At 42.5% G+C, this 21,535-nt stretch overlaps 1 protein-coding gene across 1 annotated transcript; it reads right to left on the bottom strand.

The window, feature by feature from the left end:
* Positions 1-188: 188 nt before the first annotated feature.
* Positions 189-21,275, bottom strand: mapk11 (mitogen-activated protein kinase 11). The gene is made up of 12 exons (XM_049566613.1): positions 20,990-21,275; positions 11,098-11,227; positions 10,927-10,985; positions 10,585-10,696; positions 9,106-9,135; positions 7,741-7,788; positions 7,537-7,651; positions 7,378-7,449; positions 6,300-6,379; positions 5,995-6,073; positions 5,628-5,801; positions 189-4,485 (listed from the first exon to the last, which is right to left on the bottom strand). The coding sequence occupies exons 1-12, from the start codon at positions 21,100-21,102 to the stop codon at positions 4,412-4,414; spliced, it is 1,086 nt and encodes a 361-aa protein (XP_049422570.1). The 5' UTR covers positions 21,103-21,275; the 3' UTR covers positions 189-4,411.
* Between the last annotated feature and the right edge of the window lie 260 nt (positions 21,276-21,535).

The raw sequence follows: 21,535 nt of genomic DNA, 5'->3' as shown, positions 1-21,535 counted from the left end.
AACATGCATCGAGCAACAGGAAAGGGCCTGTCCTAACAGGAAGTTGACACAACACACAATTCCCTGAATCGGAACAAGAGAGCCTGGGATTAAAAATGTATGTGACCCCATTCCATGTTGTATATCAAACAGACTGAATGTTGCAGAGAATATATGACAACACTGACAAACAGAGTTAACAGAACCGATGGTGTTTATTCTGTTGAAGCCAAGACTTGCCAAGTCATGTTACCCGTTGATGATGAATGAGAAAATCATCCGATTCATTTGAAAACTGACGGCTGACATTCGGTTTAGTGATCTGAAACTCATGGCTACCGTTGAATCACATGCCACCATGTATTCAAAAGACACTTCTAACTTGTTAACATACATACAGTATACGTATACATTCGATTTGCAGTTTGCTATTCAAATCCACCACATGTACAACATCCACATAAGCACACAACACTTGAACATTCAGAGCTCTAACACGCTTTGACTGAGACAGACAGGTTGGATTTGTTTGGACTGTAAATTCAACATTTTGCATCCAGTGTTAATGGATGGCTTGCACAACAGGCTACATGTAGCACTCCAGTGTGAACCATTACAGGGGAAAAATAGTTGAGAGTAGATTTCCTTTCTTGTGCTCCTTAAAAATGACTTCTAGATGAGTACAATGACGCTTTAGTTGTACTTATGTTTGTTTGAGGCAGAGATAAACTCATTGGTAGAGTAGGTTAAAACAAAGAACCACAGTTTTTCTTGTGAACACACCAAACTATACATTAAAATATAACTGATTTTAATTGAGCTAACAGATATTTTAACTGAGCTAGCTTGGTTTACTAATTATTCTGGAGTAACTGAAACCTCAGCTGACGATGTTTCTACTCTACACTGTAGTTACACTAGTGTATTCGGCCTCTTCTCATTCCCAGGGCGTCAAATACTGCCTCTTTCTCACACCCCTCAGCATGCGGTATTGATGCCAAAGGCACCCTAGGGCGTCCTTACGAGATGCACTAGGCTCAAGAGAACAACTCATGTAATATAAAGAGGGAGAAAGTCTCTGAGCTTGGGGGGAGGGGAGGTAAATGGGTCAAACCTTACCGGACTTTCATCCAGGAGACCATAGTTCATGTCCTGGGTGAAACCATGGCTGCGTCCAGCCTTGATAAAATGTAGCAAACATTTACTTAAACAGAAATGGTAGAGCCCTGAATACCTTGTTGTGTTACGTCAGCGCACTGCCTTTTAATATTGCGGGGTTTAATTCATATCAAATCAAGAGGCCTTTACTGGCATGGGCAACAAATGTTCCCATTGCCGAAGCAAACGTAAAATAAAAACAAAAATTGAACAATAAGTGAAGATCTACTACAATTTGGTTTATATACATGTTGCAGCTGATTGGGTAATAACACTGACACACCCGCCAAACAAGAGACAATTTACTAGGGATGAGCGAGTACGCCATTATCTGGATCTGTGCTCGGAATGGGTGGAGTTCAAACCAGAAGTGGGTGGAGTTTAAATCAAAAGGGGGTTGGGCCTAATGAGAAGTTGTTATTTTAAGCCTGAAATTTATATGGATTTGATCAAAAGATGCAATACTTATGACATATGAGAAAACTATTTACAGAACAGCCTCAGAAGTGACTTTCAGATCATATTTTATCACAAGAGCAATAGATTAAACACAGCTAACCAAACATTTTACTCTTGTGATACTCAAACTCGTAAAAAGTACATTATCTGTACTGGATACTCGTTTCATCCACGAGTAATTGGCTCAGTCCTACAACATACCTAAAATGTTGCTGCATACCGTTTCGAGGAAACATGTCATTCAAACTAGAAACTGTAACAAAATGATGCACAGTTTTCAGATTGAATGTGCCCCAAAAGTCAGTGTTGTTGGAATGTCACGTTACGTCATTGATGTACCTATGTCCAGTGTTTTGTTGCCCAAACCTGACCACACATTCACAACATTACCAAAATGTTCTTAGCCATGCCTAGGCTCTGCGTAGATGCATACCCTACAGTGTAGCTGTGTGCCGTGATATGTTGGGACTTTAGAAAGATTGATTAAAGACATTTTAATACCAGCATTTGGCCAGTGGATAGATACTGATCAATTTGTGCCCTGATACCAATTAAGGACTTATTTTTAAAGTATCCACAGAACCCTGATTATTCACAAATATCCTGACCACACTTGGATGGAAGTTATGCCACACTAACAAGTACGGACCAACTACCAAATCTAGCCATGAAAATGTAATCAAACAATGCTGTCCACAACATGCCTCGGATATGCCGTGGTTGCCCTGTGTCTCACTATGAAACTCAGAGGGGCATGATAACGCATCAGTTTCGGCGACCTGGGAATGCAAACGGGTTGCTATGTTAGCATTACAACCTAGCAGGTTAGGTTAAAATCAAAGCTAGCTTGTAGCTATTTAGCTAAGCTACAGAGCTGCTCTTGCTGCCACTTGACATTAGAGGTTCAGCTCGGCTCGCGATTAGTATCCAGCTTATATCCAGGTAGTACACAAATTAAGTGTAAGAATGCATCTGCAGCAGCCAGACATTAACTGGACTTATGTCTGCTCCTGATTTGTAAGCTTTCTATATCCCAAAATGTCACTTGAGGTCTTGATGGTTTATAAATGCATCTTCTGTGTGATGAGACATCTAAATGTTATGTTTAGGTACATGCCATTGAATTAGAAAACTGATTCCCAGATGCATTCGGCTAGTTGCACTCTACTTTTTCATCAACTATCAGAGCACTAGATTTCATAATATTACTGTTGTTCTCTTTTACCTCTTGACATTTCCACAGACCTTCAGTGTGACACTGAGAAACCTGTGGTGTGATGAATAAGCACACTGTGGTTTTAACACAACATTATATCTGCCTCAGCAAAAAGTTTGTCGAACTAAAACTCCAGTCTGCTGCAACACGGATGACACAACGTCAGTGAGGAAGTTAGCCATTGGTCGTAATAATCTGCATCTGCACTGAGCTCATGCTGCTTACACAAACGTTACATGTGAGGGCGTTCTAGTGTTGCGATGAGCTGCAGTGTCACTGAAATACCCTACAACAGAGGTAAAAACATCCCCAGTGTGTTTGTGCTGTGGACACTAATGAATGTGTGTGCTCTGCTTTGTTTCTGTTTTAACACTTAAGCATCATGAAAACTAATAAGAAGATGAGGAAACAAGGGATATCACTAATGAGCCAAATATGGCTGCTCTATAGGAATTGACAGCCTGGAGTGTTTCACCTGTGGATGGACGTACCAGCACGGTTACACACCTTCTGGGAACAGCTTACAAAATGCCCGACATCTTAATTATTGTAAACACAAACGGAGACTGTAAAAGACTATGGAAACCTGATGGAGCGCTGCCAACGCCGACATGTGATCAGAAATCAGCCATCAGCGGAAACTGTATATGAGAGGCGAGGCCACACTGTAAACACAGAGCTGCGACACAGCCATTCTGCTCCAGCTTTGGCATATATTAATTACCTTGCTAATTAATAGCACAGTTGGTGTTTACTACTCTGTAAGCAGGAGAGGTCGACTCTCATCCAAGGAAGAACAGTCATTTTTGTTTGCTTTTGTATTATTATATATATTTACTGCACGGAAATTATAAAGATAAAGCAGGTTAAAAGTTGGTCACATTTCCTGGTGATGCCTCTCTCTGACCCTCAGGGTGCTCTTACAGCAGTATGTGGCAGATGCAATAAGCAGTCTCAATGGTTATATACTACAATATCATATTCTGTAATAATAAAATGCACAAAAATCATGCAGTAGTATGCAGGCTAAACGCTAAGCTGTTTTGTGACATGACAAGGGTGGCATCGCTGCAAGCCTTTAAACATGAATTCCATATATGAAAGCACTGACTGCTTATGGCATTTGTCATGATGAGGGAGCAGACGGCACTCTGACGTTGCTTTGGAAATCCTAGTGTGCGTTTTTTTTTTCTTCCTTCGATACGTTTCTATCAGTCTGTAAACACAGTTCAGCTCCATAAAGTTGCTCCCTCGTATGACGCAGCCACATCGAATGGTTCCTCATTCTGACCTCGCTGAGTGGAAACATAGGAGGAAGCAACTTTCTGGACTGGAAAGCTCCTTCTGTCGAATTCTAAAATCGCTCCCTGTAATTGCAATATGTGCATCTGATCCCGTGGAGACCGTCCGTCCTGCTGCCCTGCTGCCCACATAAACTCATGACAGGGAATCAAACACAGTCACGCTGAGCAGAGGAAATGTTTTTTTTTTTCATTGGTTGGCTTGCCACAGTCTTTCTCCCAGTCACTGAGTGTGTGGTCCTTCTTCAGGGTTAAGGGTGGAGGTGGAGGTGGAGGTGGAGGCAGAGCAGAGAGAGGCTTACTGCTCCACCTGGAGGCTATCAGTCTTGCTGCCAGATGCTCTGATGCTGTTCACCTCTTCGAATACCAACTCTGTGCACACACGGGAGAAATAAGGGAAAAGAAAACATGTTAGGAGTGCTGACAAAGGTTTGAGCCATGTGAAGAGGAAATATTTAAAACTTGCTTAAGGTGAAAAAACGAATCAAAATGGGATAAAATTCTTAAGAGAAATTCCAACATGTCCTTATACCTAAACGACAGAATAGGCTGTTGCTGATCAAACTTGGGCAGCATCTATTTTCTCATACCTGAAATTTTAACAGGGAAAACAGTACCCAACTGGTCCAGCCACGGGGTCCAGATTTCTCTTTAGGGTGCTTTCAGACCCAGAGTTGTCTTGCTTTGGTCCGAATCAGGAGCTAATTTTCTTACAAAGCTGTATAATTGCGAGGGAAGGACCAAGCAAAGGGCCCGGGCCACTGGACTTTGGAGTTGGAGTTAGCCTGTTGATTGACTCTGCCTCTGCCGCATCCCTATTGGATTTGATTGCCTCCGCTGATTGTCCCTTTGTGTATCAAACCTTCCTTTAGACCAGTAAAGACTGTTATTTTACCCGAACTGTCTCCAGAGTTGTGCGTTTGAGTCCACTCTCACTTGGTTTACCAGTTGTTACAACATGTATAAAAGCGGTTTTGGGGTTGTTAGAATCCAACTCCCATCTGAAGTAAAAATGCAATCACATTCATATTAAGCATCTCTAAATATCTGAACTGTTACTTGCACAGTGTAGTCAGCATTCTGCAACAACCATGCAAACTAGACTCCACATTACAAAATGTGTTAAAAGCTCTGCAGCCCTAAGCTCCCTTTCGCTGTGTGGTGTCTATTTGTGCAACTGTAGATTCGACAAAGCCTGAAAAAGATCTCTGTTAGGTCGCAACTTTGTACAATTAAAACTGCTGTGAGCTTTTAATACAGTGTGCAGATCTTTTGTCTGATTCTTGCCAGTCTTAAAAGCTCTGCAGCTCAGTGGCATCAATTTGTGCAACTTCCTCTTCCCTACATTAAAAACTGGCCTTTTAAAACTGTTTGTAAAAGGAAGTGAGAGCATTATTTTGAAATAAACTGAGAAGTAGACAATTATCTAGATGTTTTAAAATGGCATGCAGAAGCTGTAATCATCATCAGTTTTAATTGTTGTCTTCCTTATGTTTTAAACCATGATGCTGTACCTTTCCATTCTTCTAGAGTTCGGTCTTTACTCTCAATTGTTTGGTCGTAAGGCGGGGCCTCTGGCTCGTCGTCTGGATCGTGGTACTGCGAGAAGTAAGGGTGGGACAGAGCTTCGCTGGCCGAGATCCTCCCATCACAGTCCAGAACCATCATACGCTTCAGTAGATCGACAGCTAACAGAGACAGAAACAGAGAGCTGAAAGAGGGATATGGTAGCAGGCCGGAAACCAGTTTAAACCCAAAGGGCCAAACCTATGTAACTGAATTACTCATTTGCAATAAGGAGAACTTGAGCTTTTGCAGCTTCTCGAATCCTTTTAATTGAATTTAAGAAGTTGGTAATCCAATCTGCGGCGCATCACCCACCTAGTGGATTTGCTCCTCTAAAGATCTTCTCCAGGTCCTGCTGGGGCATGTAGGGCAGAGACTGGATGTACTTCTGTGCCTGTAAATAGAGACCAGCCCTCAGCTAATGGCATGTGACAATGTGGATGATTTGTTAGTGATCAATCACCCCAACACTCAGACATATTGACTACTCTATCAACAGCCTTGTCATTGGAATGACTAATCAATTAGAGCAGCTTGACTGCGTCGGCATAAGCAACATTACAGTGAGTGCTGAACAGATTCTTTCCCCCCATCACTCTGTTCATTTTCTCCTCGCTCACATGTTCAGAGCAGATCTTCTTTAACAGCTCTGGTGACGGAGTCCCAACCACCTCCATGATTCTCTTCAGCTGGTCGATGTCTTAGCGGAGGAGGAGTTAAGGGCCGTCATCATATTATCTTATCACATATAATCAACTAATGCCTACCATTCACTGTAAGACTTTGAAAAGACTAAGTCTGTATTACACAGTACACAAGTATTCCACAGGCTAGTTAATAACATGTCGGGCAGGAAATCCAAAGTGTGGGATCATTTTGAGAAGGTGAAGGACGAACCCAAGGTGATATGTAAACTCATCTTCATTGGTCTACAAACTACAAACATGACGTATCATCTGAAACATGGAAGTAGCTACATGCCCATTAGCCCACAGCGTCATTAACAGGCGGCTCGCTCAGTGTGTGACGTGCACTTGTAGATAAAATATAGGCCTATATTAATGAAGGTTCATTAGTACGGTTTTGTATTTCTCTGTAATGTAGCACAGTGTTAACAATGTTACTGATACTATTCTTTCTCACACCTTCAACTCAAACCATTGTGTTGCCCCGCCCAAAATATCTAATCTAATAATCAAATCAATATAGTATACATGCGGGCGACTATCTCGGACTGAGTTTTATGACCACCTTACACCAAACAATTGAAGTGTTCAACAACTGAAGTAAAACTCTCGTGATTTTTCATTGGAAATTTATCTTCAACAGTGAAATTGCTTAAAAAGTCATTTGGTATTCGACCGGCATAAGACAGACACTCTCCTTGCTGATCACTGCTGATGGTTCTTTTCTAGCCAGCGTCCCACAACACACAAAGATCAGTAAATCAATTTTGTTTTAGACACCGAATACAACAACCTAGATAATTCAGCCTTTTGTGATTGCTCCCATTCAATCCCCACTTCTCTCTGTTAATGCACCTCCCCTTCAGAAAGCCCCAGGATTGTGATGCAAATCCACAACAGCTCTGCATCCACAGGGCACTTTAAAGAGGTAATGGAGCGCTGATGCTAACTGAGAGGAGGAAAAAAATAGATGCAGATTGCAGTGGACTCTCGCCATGGTGATAAAGGATACAGTCAGTTCCAGGAAAGAGGACTTTTCCCTTCAGCAGCTCTCCCATAATGCATCCCACTGACCAAATATCAACTGGAACAGAAACACCAGAGGTTTTATCATTTAATGAGTTTGTATCTGAGAAAAAAAGCTTATAAAATATCTATTGTTTGATGTTACCATTCTGATTGTAGTGCATCCAGTTCAGCATGATCTCCGGCGCCCGATACCAGCGAGTTGCCACATACCCTGTCATCTCGTCATCTGTTTGTCTGGCCAATCCAAAGTCAAGGATCTGTAGGGCAGGAGGACATGTCTTTTAACTGATGGAGTTCATAAGTTGGCGTGAAGGGTTTATAGTTTTAGAGTGAAGGTCGGTCTTACCCTCAGCTCGCAGTCCTCATTCACTGCGACATTACTTGGCTTGAGGTCCTGGGAAAGATAAAACAGACAAAAGAGCAACAGAGGAGAGAACTATGACTCATGTATATGCAGAGAGAGGGATGGATATGAATATAAAACACAAGCTGCCTCCAAGAGCAACTCAATCCCCATGGACCCCCACGTTAAGATGCCCAACTTCACAACAGAAATAAGCATGTTTACAGCCTGGTACAAAAAATTGGTTTTGGTCTCGGTAGCTATTATCAGTTATCAAGGCTTTAAGTTACGTATTATTAAGAGCGTTGGTTGACAGCTGGGGGCCAACCGTCGACAAGTCTATTTCTATTTCAGTGTGTTATCACTTCATGAAAGTTAATTGTAACATTTTGCTTGCCTAAAAAATTCTTGTTCAACATTTAGTTGAAAAGACCCCCTAAAGAATCAGATTTTCTGTTTATCCGGTAAGTGCATTTTGTCTTAACGGCTAGCAAAAATTAGCATTAGCACTATTACACCTAACCGTAGCTGCGAATGCATCGTGCTAATCAAGCTAGCAGCTTGTGTTAGGATTAGTTCCATCCTCTCGTTCAAATATTGTCACTACTGGCTCCAAGATGGTTATGGCCAAAAAAACAAACTCAGTGGACAGTGGTTGTGGCTATGTTCATTATTTTTTACAGTGTATATGTTAAAATACAAACCACTGAGCTTCCGTTTGTAATCCATTTATGTCCATTTTCATTGAATGTATACAGAGCATACTCATAGAGATTCATCTCAAGAGCACCAAACACAAATACAGGTATTAACTGGTGATTTAAAATAGCCATTCCTGTACTTTTTGGTGCTACTGCACAATGTATTTTGAGTCAGGTATCTGATCAACTCCTATTTGTAGCTTAGTATTAATACTGTCAAGGCAACTGAATTCGAACCAACTTAAACAACCCTGAAGAACCATGAAACACACTATTTTAAGTTTCAGCGTACACCGACATGATCAGATGCTCTTCTACAACCTCGCTTTTGCATTTGGAATTCAAATTGTTCAATCATGCTCTAAAATAAAGGCCACAGTTGTTTTTTTAAACTTTACATTATCCATAAGGCAGGCACAATATTTCTAGTTGAATAAATGGTGCAGCCATATAAAACATGCCATGCTGGACTTCAGTATAAACATCACGTATCTTCAATGAAGAGTCAAAACAAGATTCTTTTTACCCTTAAAGCTACTTTGGTTGGAATACAAGGGGGAAACTGTATGTGAAGAGGTTTCTTTTTCTTTCACACCAGGCAAGTGATGGTATGTTTTTCCAAACTTGATGGTCAAAATAACAAGAGGGGCAAAGAGAAGGCACTCACTCTGTGGATCAATCCGGCTGAATGGATGTACTGTTCGACAGGCGGTGGGGTGGGGCCGGAGGATGGGGGAGGAGAGAGACGAGGGAGAGGACATAAAGGGAGACAGGGGTCAACAGTGCAGTTCACCATATTAGCCCCTGCCTAAAGGGAGACTGCTTTTGTCTGTCCCATGGTAACCGTGAAGGCCGAACAGCCGGCCCTACCGGCTGCTGGACTGATTGAATATGAGCGTGCAAACTTTAGACAGAATCCACCAGAATAATAGAATATCAAACTCAATATATACAGCATACAGCAAGTGTATGTGCAACACAGACTGTGGCGTCCAAAGTCGGACAGAAAGACTGTTAACAGGCTGCGTTCACTTTAAGCACGGTATACCACAGTGATTCTCAACCAGCGGTTGGCAGTTGCCAGGGGATACATGGAAAGATTGTAGCTCAACAAACATTTAAACACTAGAATTGACAATTTTAAGAAATGTATATCCACAAATAAAGTCAGCTCTAACACCTTAACAATGTTGCAACTGAGAGTGTATGAAAACTAGTAAGTAAGCTGGCATAGCAGTCCAAACAGTTAGCTGATACTAAAGAATGAATAGATCAAAAAGATCAATGTGTTTTCATCCCAGGTTGTCAAACACCAACGCCATACCGTGCCTTTGGCGTGTGATACAGACGCCAAAGGCACCCTTTCACATCTCTGTGAGACGCACCCTTTCATGTCTGTATGTGACACACAGCTGACTGTTTAGTGAAAATCATAATGCGGTCCAAGTCACCAAGCAGTCGTGGTTAGGTTTAGCAACAAAACTAGTTGGAATTATAAAAAAAACATTATGTTTTGACTTAAAATTGTAACAAGTGGCATCGGTATGTGACAAATGAACGTAAGGTAAGTAACGTTACATTAATCTTTTGAAACCTGGAGCAACATCACTTTTCTTGTGACGCCTTCACATGCATTTCACAAGTATTTAAACCTTTGAACCCTGAGCAAATTGATCCAGTTTCTTTCAAAATTTTCTCAATGTTTATACTACGTCAGGCGCTCTGAGCGACACTGGAGTTAGTTGAAGTCTGGTGCATCTCATAGAAATGCTGATGGGTACCTTTGGCATCAGTATTTGACAACCTGGGACCTAGAACAACAAATGTGATGGATAAGTTGTTTAAATTAGCAATTTCTGCCACTCCAACTTGGTACTATAAAGTTAAATCTTGACTGTCGCGACCTAAACATTGACAGTTCAATGGTATTAAAAATAAATTGTAACAATATTCCCTTATAATCCCCTATGATGTTCAGTAACATCCAGTTTCAAATCAGTCCAAATGAGGAACACGACAGATGGTCAGGGCTGTCAGGGTACATCAAACAAAAACAGTTGGGAATCACTGCTATACTATCTGCATGCTAACTCATATATTATGTATGTATGCCATGCAGCAGGTGCATCATGCTGCGGTAAATTACCTTGAGGCCGCGGAGAAGCTGGTAAATTAAGAACTGCACGTGCTCGTCTGACAACCTCTGAAATTTCACAATGTTATTGAGGTCTGCGCCCATCAGGTTAGTCACCAGGTAGCTGGAAAAGGGGAGAGTATATGGGTGAATGAGGGGGTTGGGGAAGTCTCAGTTAGAGGAGAATATAGTGATGCTGCCATGGCAACCATAAGACATCTCGACAGGCCTATAATACCCTAGGATCACCTCCACCAACACCACCCTGCCCTCTAATAACAGAATGATTGCGTCTCTGGTGAAAGGTGGACAGCTGTATAGCGTGTAGTAAACATAAAGGGATGACGGATTTACAGTTCATTGAAGTCCTCTAATGTTGCAGCAGGTGTGAAGACATCCAGTAGCCCGATTACCTGCAGAGACACAGAGACACAGAGAGGCAGAGCTGATCAATAACAGGCCGGAAACATGCAGAGAGCTGCGACTGTCTGTCTGACTCTGGGTATTTTCGTGAGGAGCACTAACATTCTCATGTTTCATGTGCTTGAGCAGCCTGAGTTCCCGGTACGAGCGGCGGCTGTGGATCAGAGACTGAAAGGGCCGGGACAGTTTCTTCACCGCAACCTTCTGCCGCAGGACGACATCATACGCCGAACTGGAGAAAAAACAGAGAAATAAATATTAAAAACATGCTGTAAGTGTATTTCAACATACCTGAGTAGTTGTTACTGTATTCAGCATCATTGTTGTGAGTAGCTATAAAAATATGAATTCAACTATCGGGGGAAAAAAAATATTTGACTGATACCATTTTAAAGTAACAGTTTGCAGTTTTGAGAAATTCGCTTATTTATATTCCAGACTTATACCAAGACTTATACCACTTATTTCTGTCCCTTAACTATGAAGCTACAGCCAGGTGACAGGTAGCTTAGCTTAGCATACCGTGTCTGTCCTCTCTTTAACATAACGCAGGAGTGTCCAAACATTTTTGAATGGGGTCCAAATTAGATAAAAGCCCCTTTTACACTGCTCATTCAAGGCGGTAATGTCCGTTGTGTTTAAAAGGTGCAATTGCAGAATAGAGGGGAAAGAGTTGTCTTGCCTCTAAGCCATGAATGGAGGTAGTAACAGCGCCAAAATGTTGTCTGTATAAACTGGACAGCCGGCAGGACAGGATCATGGGTGGCATGGGTGTAAGGTTTTGACAATGCGTTATGCATGGGACCCACCTCAGGAGATTTAAAAAGAAGCAGTTAGCAGTTAGCAGCTAACTCGAAGAAGAACAGTGGCCAAAAATGTAAGATAATAGGAAAAACAATGAGATAGAGGAGCTCCTTCCCTCCAAGCAGAGAACAAAATAAGCCGCTACATAACAGAGATAGTAAATGATTGTTATTGCGATGTTATGCCATCATTATTGTTTAGAAAGAGCTGCCAACGCATATGTTTCATGTCACACTAGAGGCCAGCACTGTTGTATTAATCACACACTAGAGAGCAATGATGCTGCTGTTGTTTGGTTCTGTGTAAAAATGCAAAAGTGGCGTAGAGAAGTGACTTTATAGCGATCCTGTAGCGCAATCTCTGTGTGAAAGGGCTAATGTGAAAATACCTGGAGGCCAGCTGCTTTTTGTATCATATGTGTTATTAAAAAAATCACATTTAAATGACACAAACACAACTGTTTCATCTTTAAGTAAAAAAGTATTCAACCTTTAACTGAAAGCAACGTCCCTCACTCTTGACTTTACTCTTTGCTGTGGCCATGTCTGCTACTAAACAGGAAATATCAAGTGTTAGGTAATTGTTTGTTTGCTTGTTTATGAAAACACAGTAGTTCCTCCTGCGTAGTTCCTACTTTGTGCATGTCTACAAACTGTACAACTGTCCTGCCATTATGAGGTGAACGGAAAAAAATGCATCTAAAATTGGTCTGCGGGCCACAATTGGTCCCTGGGCCGGACTTTAGATATGACTAATATAACAAAACTAGATAGCACTTGGTTTGATTCATTATGTTATTATAACTAAGGTTCAAGAACAAGACCACACCTCTCTGTCCCACTAATTTAATCACCTGCACCTTTCCAACTTTACTACCTGTTCCTCATTCATTCAGTCACCTGCTCAGATCTATAGGTGTTTCAAACCATGTCTCTCTTTTGTCTCAGTGTTCACAACCCCCATCCCTTCAAACCCCATTCTTCTCCTCTCTGGCGGACTGGCCACTAGCACCGTTGCCTCACAACAAGACAGTCGTGGATATGAACCCACGGGAGATGACGAAGTTCACCGAGACATGTCCTCACCCTCCAGCCACACAACGACCCCATTCCTCCCTTATGCACTCGACCCGTTTTCACCCATCTCCTCCACCCCCAGTCTTCCCATCAAACACAACACCGACTAACCTCGGGGCTCGTTCATTCTCTGGCAACAGACCCCTCCTTTTCATCCCTTCACTCGACCCCCATCATCCCATTGAACTCGACCCTCACCCCATCTTTCCATAAACCTCCAGTTATCACAAATAAAACTAGTTTCATACTGTACATGTGGCGTGGCGTTTGTTAGTAAGGTGTTAATATTATCTTATGATACTGAGATTATGTCTGTATATTAAAAATAAATGATTGAGAGCAGAGAAAGAGACAGACAGACAGACTGCAGACAGACAGACTAATGCAGAGACAGAGGCAGCGGTTGAAAGAGGATGTGGCGGAACAGGACAAGTGAGGATGCTGGATATTTTAAAAGTGTGGTGGTTTATTTCATCCGACTCTTTTGAAATGTAAATGTCATCCCGCGTATCGAACGCTGAGCCCTGCAGCTTCTGACGCCGCTGCCTTTGTGGTGCCAATGTCTTTTCAGTCCTGCCAGCTTTTCAACACTCGCAGTAGTATTAATACAGCCAACAACAGAGAGAGGAACAGACAAACAGGAAGGAAACATGGGTGAGAATTGTGAAATACTGCGCAGCGCTGCAGAAATAGAGCAGAGAAGCAAGAAGTGAAACACTGACTTAAGAAAGGGGAGTAACAGAGGACACTGAGAAGACAGTTTACACTTACATGTATGTGTGACACTGGTCATTATGTGGCACATACCATTAGTTAAAGGGAAAATCCCCTCTTGCTTAAACTTGAAGTTCTTCTAAATGACTGAATGTGTCATTTCAGGAATTACTCAGTAATGAGGTGTACTTTTGGAGAGACCACAGACCAAGTTTAGGCCGTAACACTTGATCTGTGGTCTTCAGTCAGTTTTAGACAAGGGTGAAGACAGTGACACTGTATACTGAATGAAATATAGTGCCTTTTTGCCACACCTGATTACTCAAAACCTGAGTTGTCTTGCTGCACAGCTCTCAGATCTGTTATGTGGGCGTAGTAACTGACTCTTACAGCTATGGATTTCTCCCTGAATGAAGCTCAGTGACAGTGCAGTTGCAGAAAGCTCTAGAAAGAACCCATCAACCTAACCCTCAGTTTCCTTTTAAAAGAAAGCCTGCAATATCCCCACTCACAGCAGGAACAGGATGTAGTACATGGTCACTTTGATAAGGTTAAGAGTCGAAGTGCCACCAAATGATGCATGTCTCCTGTTTTCTCCACTGTAAATATTACTGTATCGTTTCATGGTGACCTGTAATGCTCACATGCCTGAGTAAACTACACTCTTGCACGGCTGTGTGCATCCATGTGTCTTGTAATCACCTGCTGCCTGGCCGGATGTCCCCGCCGGGCTTAAGCCGGGACAGCAGCCAGTCTCCTCCATTTCTGACATGAAGCAGGCCTCACTGCCTCACACATACCTTCCTCCCTGCCATCTTCCATACATGGGTCTGACTGCACTGCTGTCAGCACACACAGCTCAGCCAAGGCATCGATTTCTCTCCTCTTCTTTTGTCTCAGTATTTTTTTTTTATATCCTAGCTCTTAATGCCAGTTTCAGAAAGGAAGAGGGGGAAGGGAAGCTAATAGATGTGAGATGATTCAAATACACTGTTTATCCACACAGGAAACTGTTCTGTGTATATTTTTTGGTCTTATCATTTGTTGTGGTTCATTCAGCTTAGATCAAGAGGACAAGCTATGTAATTTGCATATATTTAAACGGGGGGGAGGGTACTGACTCTTGAGAATGCAGAGAGGTTATCATAATTTGTTCTACAGATAATTGACCGCAGGGTTTGTTTGTTACATCCAATGTTTTGCATTTCACTGCAATAGTTTTTTGCAGAAATATGATTTGTTGCAAAGATACCGCTCATATGTCTGTATGCTGATGATGAAGCTACAGCTAAGTTCCAGATAGCTTAGCTTAGCATAGCGTAAAGACTGGAAATGGGGACCAGATACCTCTGTCCCCAACGAGCGGCAACGTCCAGGGCTGAAAAATTAAGCTTACGCAGAAGTGCCAAAAACTTGAGGCTGGCTCCAAAAGCAAGTCCCCATATACCCCAATGCTAAAATGTTCAACTTTACAGCAGAAATAAACATGTTTACAGCCTGGTACAAAAACAGTTTTGGTCTCTATAGCTAATTTCGCCTTCCATGACAACTGTAAGGGGCTGAATTTTTGTATAAATCGCCCATTTAAATGTTATTATGGCTAAAAGTGTTGCATAATTAAAGGTGGGGTCGCTTTGAGTGACAGGCTGTCTGCCAGGGGTCACCCTGGGCTCTCATTCAGATCGACCCCTTGCTCCTCGACAGCTCAACTCTCTCGTCCAAATAGGGTCACTTCTGTCTACAAAAATCCAAGATGGCGACGGCCAAAATGCAAAACTCAAGCCTTCAAAACGGAGTTCACAAACCTATGAGTGACATACTGGAGGCTATCTGTTATTTTCATACAGTCTATGGTTCGAAAATAGCAAAATCTGCCTCTAACGCTAACTAATTAAACTTTGTTTAATTTATGAAAACAAGATGTATGACAATTACAGTTTGTTGTTCTATGCGAGGTTCCATGGGGGACTATTTCTTGGCCAGACACAGTAACTTCCTCAGATTTTGTTACCTTTGTACAAGCTAACTGATTCCGTCATTGGTCATTATGCTAAGCTATGCTAACTCGCTGTCTGCTGTGGTTTCAATACTAAACAGACAGATATGAGAGTCTCTGCAAGAAAGCGAATTTACGTATATCCCAAAATCTCAAAATATTTGTTAAGCACCCCACCCGAGGGTCGGGCAATGTGGAGAAAATCAAATATTAATATTTTTTGACCATTGCTTGGTCTATTTTCAACTAGGACAAAAATGGTGGCTTGGTCACAAACTTTCTCAAATAACAGCCAAACAGTGGCCTGCACTAAAATGTTTCTGAAAACATCTCAGATGAGAATTATAGGCAATGTAGTAAAGAACAGTGACAGCTGACAGTTTGATCTAAGTTTTGTGAGCCTGGTCCATTGTCCTGGATGTAGCTAAGATGAGGGAAGTTGTTCTGTCAATCATCGTATCAAGCCCGCCCTATATTGGATAAACAGTTACGACTGTCCTGCCCAGAATTGAGTAGAAATCTATTTGAACGAGAGGCGGACAAGATGCAGCTGCAAGAGCAAATGAAACATGAGCTCACACATTCATCTGGTTCCCAGGTTAGAAATACATCACCTTACTGTAAGGCAGCCTTTAAAACCAGAATAAGACAAAACTTACAATATTACAAGAAACAAAATCTAATACAATATTCGTCTCATATCACGATATCGATGTAATACTAAATTGCCAAGCCATACTACACCCCCAGATACACACACACACACACACACACACACACACACTCTATCATTACAGCCCGCATGCCTCTGTCTCATTTAAATTGCGCTGCAGTCACATGATAACTCCCACCCACCCAAACAAGATCAGCAACAAATCACAACCCCAATCTCGTTTTCTGCACGATTTAATATATTTCCAATTGACAATCTAACAAGCGCAGACGTAACAGTTTTGACAGGAGAAAATAAAGCAGCCATGTTTTATTCATCCACATCCAAATGAGAGGCTTCATGCCAAAGTCCTGCTTTACTGAACAGATGTTACATATGGGGACATGAGATGAAAGCAGCCTTCATCAGCTTTGTGCATATTCTCACTTGATGTTCAGTCTCGACTGGACCGAAATTGGCCCACTTTTTGACTCAAGAAGCGCAGGAGGGAATATTCAATGGGATTAGGGTTTGACAGCGGGGAGGCTGTGAAGACAATGAGTCTGGATTAGACCGGGGATATGACAGTCCTACGAACTTTTTGTCTTATGACTTATCAAAATTCAAGAAGCCCTGCGTGTTAAATTCTTAGACGAGCTCTGTGTTTCTGATGCTTCGCTCTCTTGTGTCTAAAATCCCTGCTTCCTTACTATCTAATATCCTCCCTTACACCTACTGTACTATTCTCTTTCGAAGCTCAGTGTCTGTGTCTTTTGGTTCTCCTTCTCCCACGGGCGATGGGGGTATGAGTTCTTCATCTCTAGCTATAAAGGATTATATGAGCTTGTCAGATCCTTGACCTCAGGCGTGCAGTCTCAAGAGGGTTCACTGAGAGAACAAGCTGCTATTTAAGATAAATGATGAGAGTTGTTTTACTGTGCATCTCAAGAGGTGGGACTATTCTAACCCCCCATCATGACACACATTCATATGTCGTCTTCTGAAGCCCCATCCCCCCAGCCGGTTTCTAATCAAGTCTTACCATGAGAAAGTCACTGACTGACAATGGCTAGAGATCAACATTAACAATGCGGGGCAATGCTGGGTGGTGTGTGGAGGAATGTCCTTTGTGTCTGTGCGTGTATGATTTAAGAAAGTCGAGGCATTTCACCAGTGTCATCTTTTAAACCTATGCACTCTCCAGATGATGCCTTGAGAACTATAACAGCTTAAAATGAGCAGTGTATAAAACAGGAGGGGAAAAATACCTGCTAATCCCTTAATCCGAGTCTATCACTTCAAGCTCTTTTGATGATTCCAAACAAACCAGACACATGAAACACATCACTTCCTGTGCAGCAGTGTTTGAGCACCATTTCAGCAATAATCTCCACCTATACTAACATGGCTGAAAACGCATATCAAATGACCATCCATGTACATTGGGTATGTCGATGTAAACAGGAAGCAGGCTGTCTACTCTGCAGCTGGTTGCTTAGTTACAAATAATACAACAAAGATGACAAAATAAGATCAGAGATCTCTTTGCTTGGATTTATGATGAGATGGAACTGTTAATGAAAGTAACAAGAGTATGACACCTCCTCCGAACATAGAGCAAGCAAACTCTGGCAGATGGAGCGCGATAAAGTGTCCAGATACACTACAAACAACGATAATATTCAGGCAGCCTATCAAGCCCTAAGGGAGGCTAGGAATGGCCGTTAGGACATCTTCACTGGGAAAGACTGAAACAATGTGATGTTGGTGGAGGTGTTAGGTGGTCAACGCCTTGAGAAACCAGATTGGGGGTCGCTGGCGACACAGAGCAGTATCAGGTGCAATATCAATCACTGGAGGAAGCCATGGAATTGGTAAAGGAGTTGTAGACTTAGCTATGATGTTTTGGCTTGTCAAATCATGACTGAGGATTCCTCCCTGTGTCAGTGTGAGTTTTCTCTGGGTACTCCGGCTTCCTCCCACAGTCCAAAGACATGCAGGTTGATTGGTGACTCTAAATTGCCCGTGTGAATGTGAGTGTGAATGGTTGTCTGTCTCTATGTGTCAGCCCTGTGACAGTCTGGCAACTTGTCCAGGGTGTACCCTGCCTCTCTCGTCTCGGTTTCCACCTGTCTAGACTAAAACGCAACCCCGCAGTTTTCTAAATGGGTCAACATCATTTTCTCTGTTTTAGGGCTTCCAAATGACTGGAGTAGTGTGGACGCTAGGGATAAATGTAGCAATAGTTATGCATTTTAAAATGAAAACGTAGCAGTGTGGACGTAGCCTTACAACAGCTAAATTAAAAGCTCAGTAGCTCAATTCATTTGGAAAAAAAAGCAGAAACTAACAACACTGACAGGTCAATTGTATGAAAAAATATTGTAACAAAACAGTTTCAAATCTGTTGAGATGACCACCTTTTGGACATGACGGGTGGTGCTGTTTATGAGGTACTAGGGCTCATATACTGGTCACTGTTGGGTTGTATATCACTCCCAACCCGACACTAATTTGCCATCAAGGGGGGAATAAAGAGACTCCACTCACTAATCTTATCATGACTCCACTCTCAGGAAAATTGTCCCATCATAATCCTATTACGAAATCAGAGAGGTTCTAGAAATGGCTATTCGCAGCAATAGATGGTGATGAGAATTTCATTACAAAGATCAGGCATTGGGATTTCCATGTTTACACAAACTGACTGAACCTTTAGAGATCACAAGCAGCAAATGTGAATGCTTGCTCAGAGCAACATTATTTTCTGTCAACAAAGACGAGCCTCATGTGGCATTAAATGGATGCCTTCATAACCCTGCACGTGAATTTGAAGCATGTGTGACGAAAATGAGAATGAAAACCTTAACCTTGGCTGGTTCCTGCTTCAAAAAATGCCCATGTGCATCTAATCTTCCTGAGGGTGAATAAAACAGCTGAAAGCAAAGTCATCACTCAGCTTTGGACATTTTTACTATTGTGCTATTCTGAGCTTCAAATCTGCAATATAGGCAAGATGTTTATGCACAAAATACTCCTGTGGGAGCCTGAGTCATAAAGTGGAGCTCCAGACAAGCACATTCAGACAGCGTCTTAATTAACACCTGACTTGACCGGAAGTCGGCTGTCGGGATGAAGCCTCGTTTCTGAGGATGCAGGCGATGGAAACAAGGGGTGTGGCTGAACACGACAACATATGAGCTCCATATTATTTTCTTGCCGACACAATCCTTGATGATATCCCAGGAGGGTGGCAGCAGAGTTACCATATCCTACACAAAAGCCACTCGTCTATATTTCTGAGATAATAAACGTCTGACAAAGTGAGAATGAGATGCAGTAAAGTCAGCCTCGTGGCCCAAATTTTAAGTGTCAGCTAAGGATACTTCTTTGCCCAACACACACGCAACATAAACCAATGAATCAAAACTTTACAGCCAATTCCAGACTGTCCCCTAAACAGCAGAGAGTGAGTGCTCCATCTGGGGAAAGTTGGACTCACTGACGTTAAATCTTCCGCCTCTCTCATCCTCCTGGTACAAAGCATCACAGGATTTGGACTTGCAGGGTTTTGGAACATGCAATAGAGCAAAGCCAGCCTTCAAATTTAGATTCTCCTCACTGTGGTCCAGACTGAATGGACATATGCTTGAATCAGGAGTGTCCTCAGTGGGTTAAGACTGAAATTACTGTGCAGTTGAGAGGATGAGGGAGTCTTTATTTTACATCTACAAAGCTTCTTATAAACTGTTTGGTCCTGTCAATGTTCAGCCCATCTGCCAGGATCAATCAAATCTCTGTGGAAGATTTTTACACCACTTCAGTTACTTCTTGCCGCCGTCAGGGAGCTGCCAACGTGCAATGTTGTGTCGAAAAGCTTTAACGCGTTATTCCTGTCTCCACAATTAAACATGAAAACCCTTTGCTCCACATTTCCTTAGGTAACGTCAGCCTGCTATTTCAGCTTAATTAGCACCGACTATTGGAGGTGGTTATCACCATGACACATCGCCATGGCAACGTGATCCCACCAGCTGATATGAAATTGGTCCAAATTTAAAGCATGTTGCAAGATTGGAAATGTCTGCATCAGAGGGGCGTACAGGGAAGGAGGGCGGGTGTGCAGGTGTGTGTGTGTGTTATATATGCTAAATGATGGTAATGCATGCTGCTGCTGATGGCTGCAAGGTGTCAGACCTGCATTGTGTTATGCACAGCTGGGCCCAGGCTCTCCCCTTTAGGGTCCCACTACACCAGCCTCTGCAGAGTTGCTCCTGTGAGACTGGTGTGTGTGTGTGTGTGTGTGTGTGTATGGGGGGTTATTTGGGAAATTCCTGTGCTGATGCTGTCTCATTCTTTGATCCCCCTCTATAGGACAGCAGACAGTGAGCTGGGAGGTAAAAACAGCTGCTGAGTCTTTCTATGTTTCTATGCCTGACACATAAAGAAAAAACATTGATCTGCATATTTAAACATAAAAATAATATTATTATGATATATATTTTTTTTTACAATTTTGATCCAGGAGCGACAAAGGCAATAGGATGATAATAATAAGCCGGTTATAATAACAATGACAACAATAAAACCCCTAAACAATCATTTCCACAGACTGCTTCATCCCGACACGTCCGCATCGCTATGCTGATGCATCATGAGCAACATACGGTAAATATTGTGGCCGTGCAGCCTCGCCCCTCTGCCAGCCCTGCACATACACATACACATACACCGACACACACAAATACTTACCACACCGAGCCGTAGGCACCGGAGCCCACCGGCGTCAGGTTCTGGTACCGCTCCGGAACCTCCCACACAGTCTTGTTCAGCTCCTGCCGGTAAAACCCTGGTCTGGCAGACATGTCTCCGACTCCGAGCCGGCTGCAGGAATAAAAAAAAAAAGGGAGTGATCAAAAACAAGAGAAGCGGGGGAATAGGAATGAACGGAGGAAAACGGTAGAAGGGACCGGAGGCGCGGGCCGCCGTCTGCTGCCTGAGCTGAGCTGCTGTTGCACACACAGAGAGCCGAGCAGTGACAGCCTCCCTCTCTGTCTGCCTCCCTCCCTCCCTCCTACAACACCCACCCCCTCCTTGTGTCTGCACGTCCAAAAAGTTGATATCATTAACTATTATTAATAAGAAAGATAGCACAAATGTGATATGATAAATTGTCATAGGCTGAATTGTTTTGCAATATGTAACTTGAATAAATTGATGAAATACTGTTCTGGAAATGACAGCGCACACACTATTAATCCTCTCAGCAGCTACAGCAGCAACATGGCTTACTAAACT

This window comes from Epinephelus fuscoguttatus, linkage group LG22 (genome assembly GCF_011397635.1).
Source record: "Epinephelus fuscoguttatus linkage group LG22, E.fuscoguttatus.final_Chr_v1".
In the NCBI taxonomy this organism is placed as follows: Eukaryota; Metazoa; Chordata; class Actinopteri; order Perciformes; family Serranidae; genus Epinephelus; species Epinephelus fuscoguttatus.
Note: the sequence above shows the minus strand (reverse complement) of the source record. Positions and strands in the feature narration are given on the sequence as shown.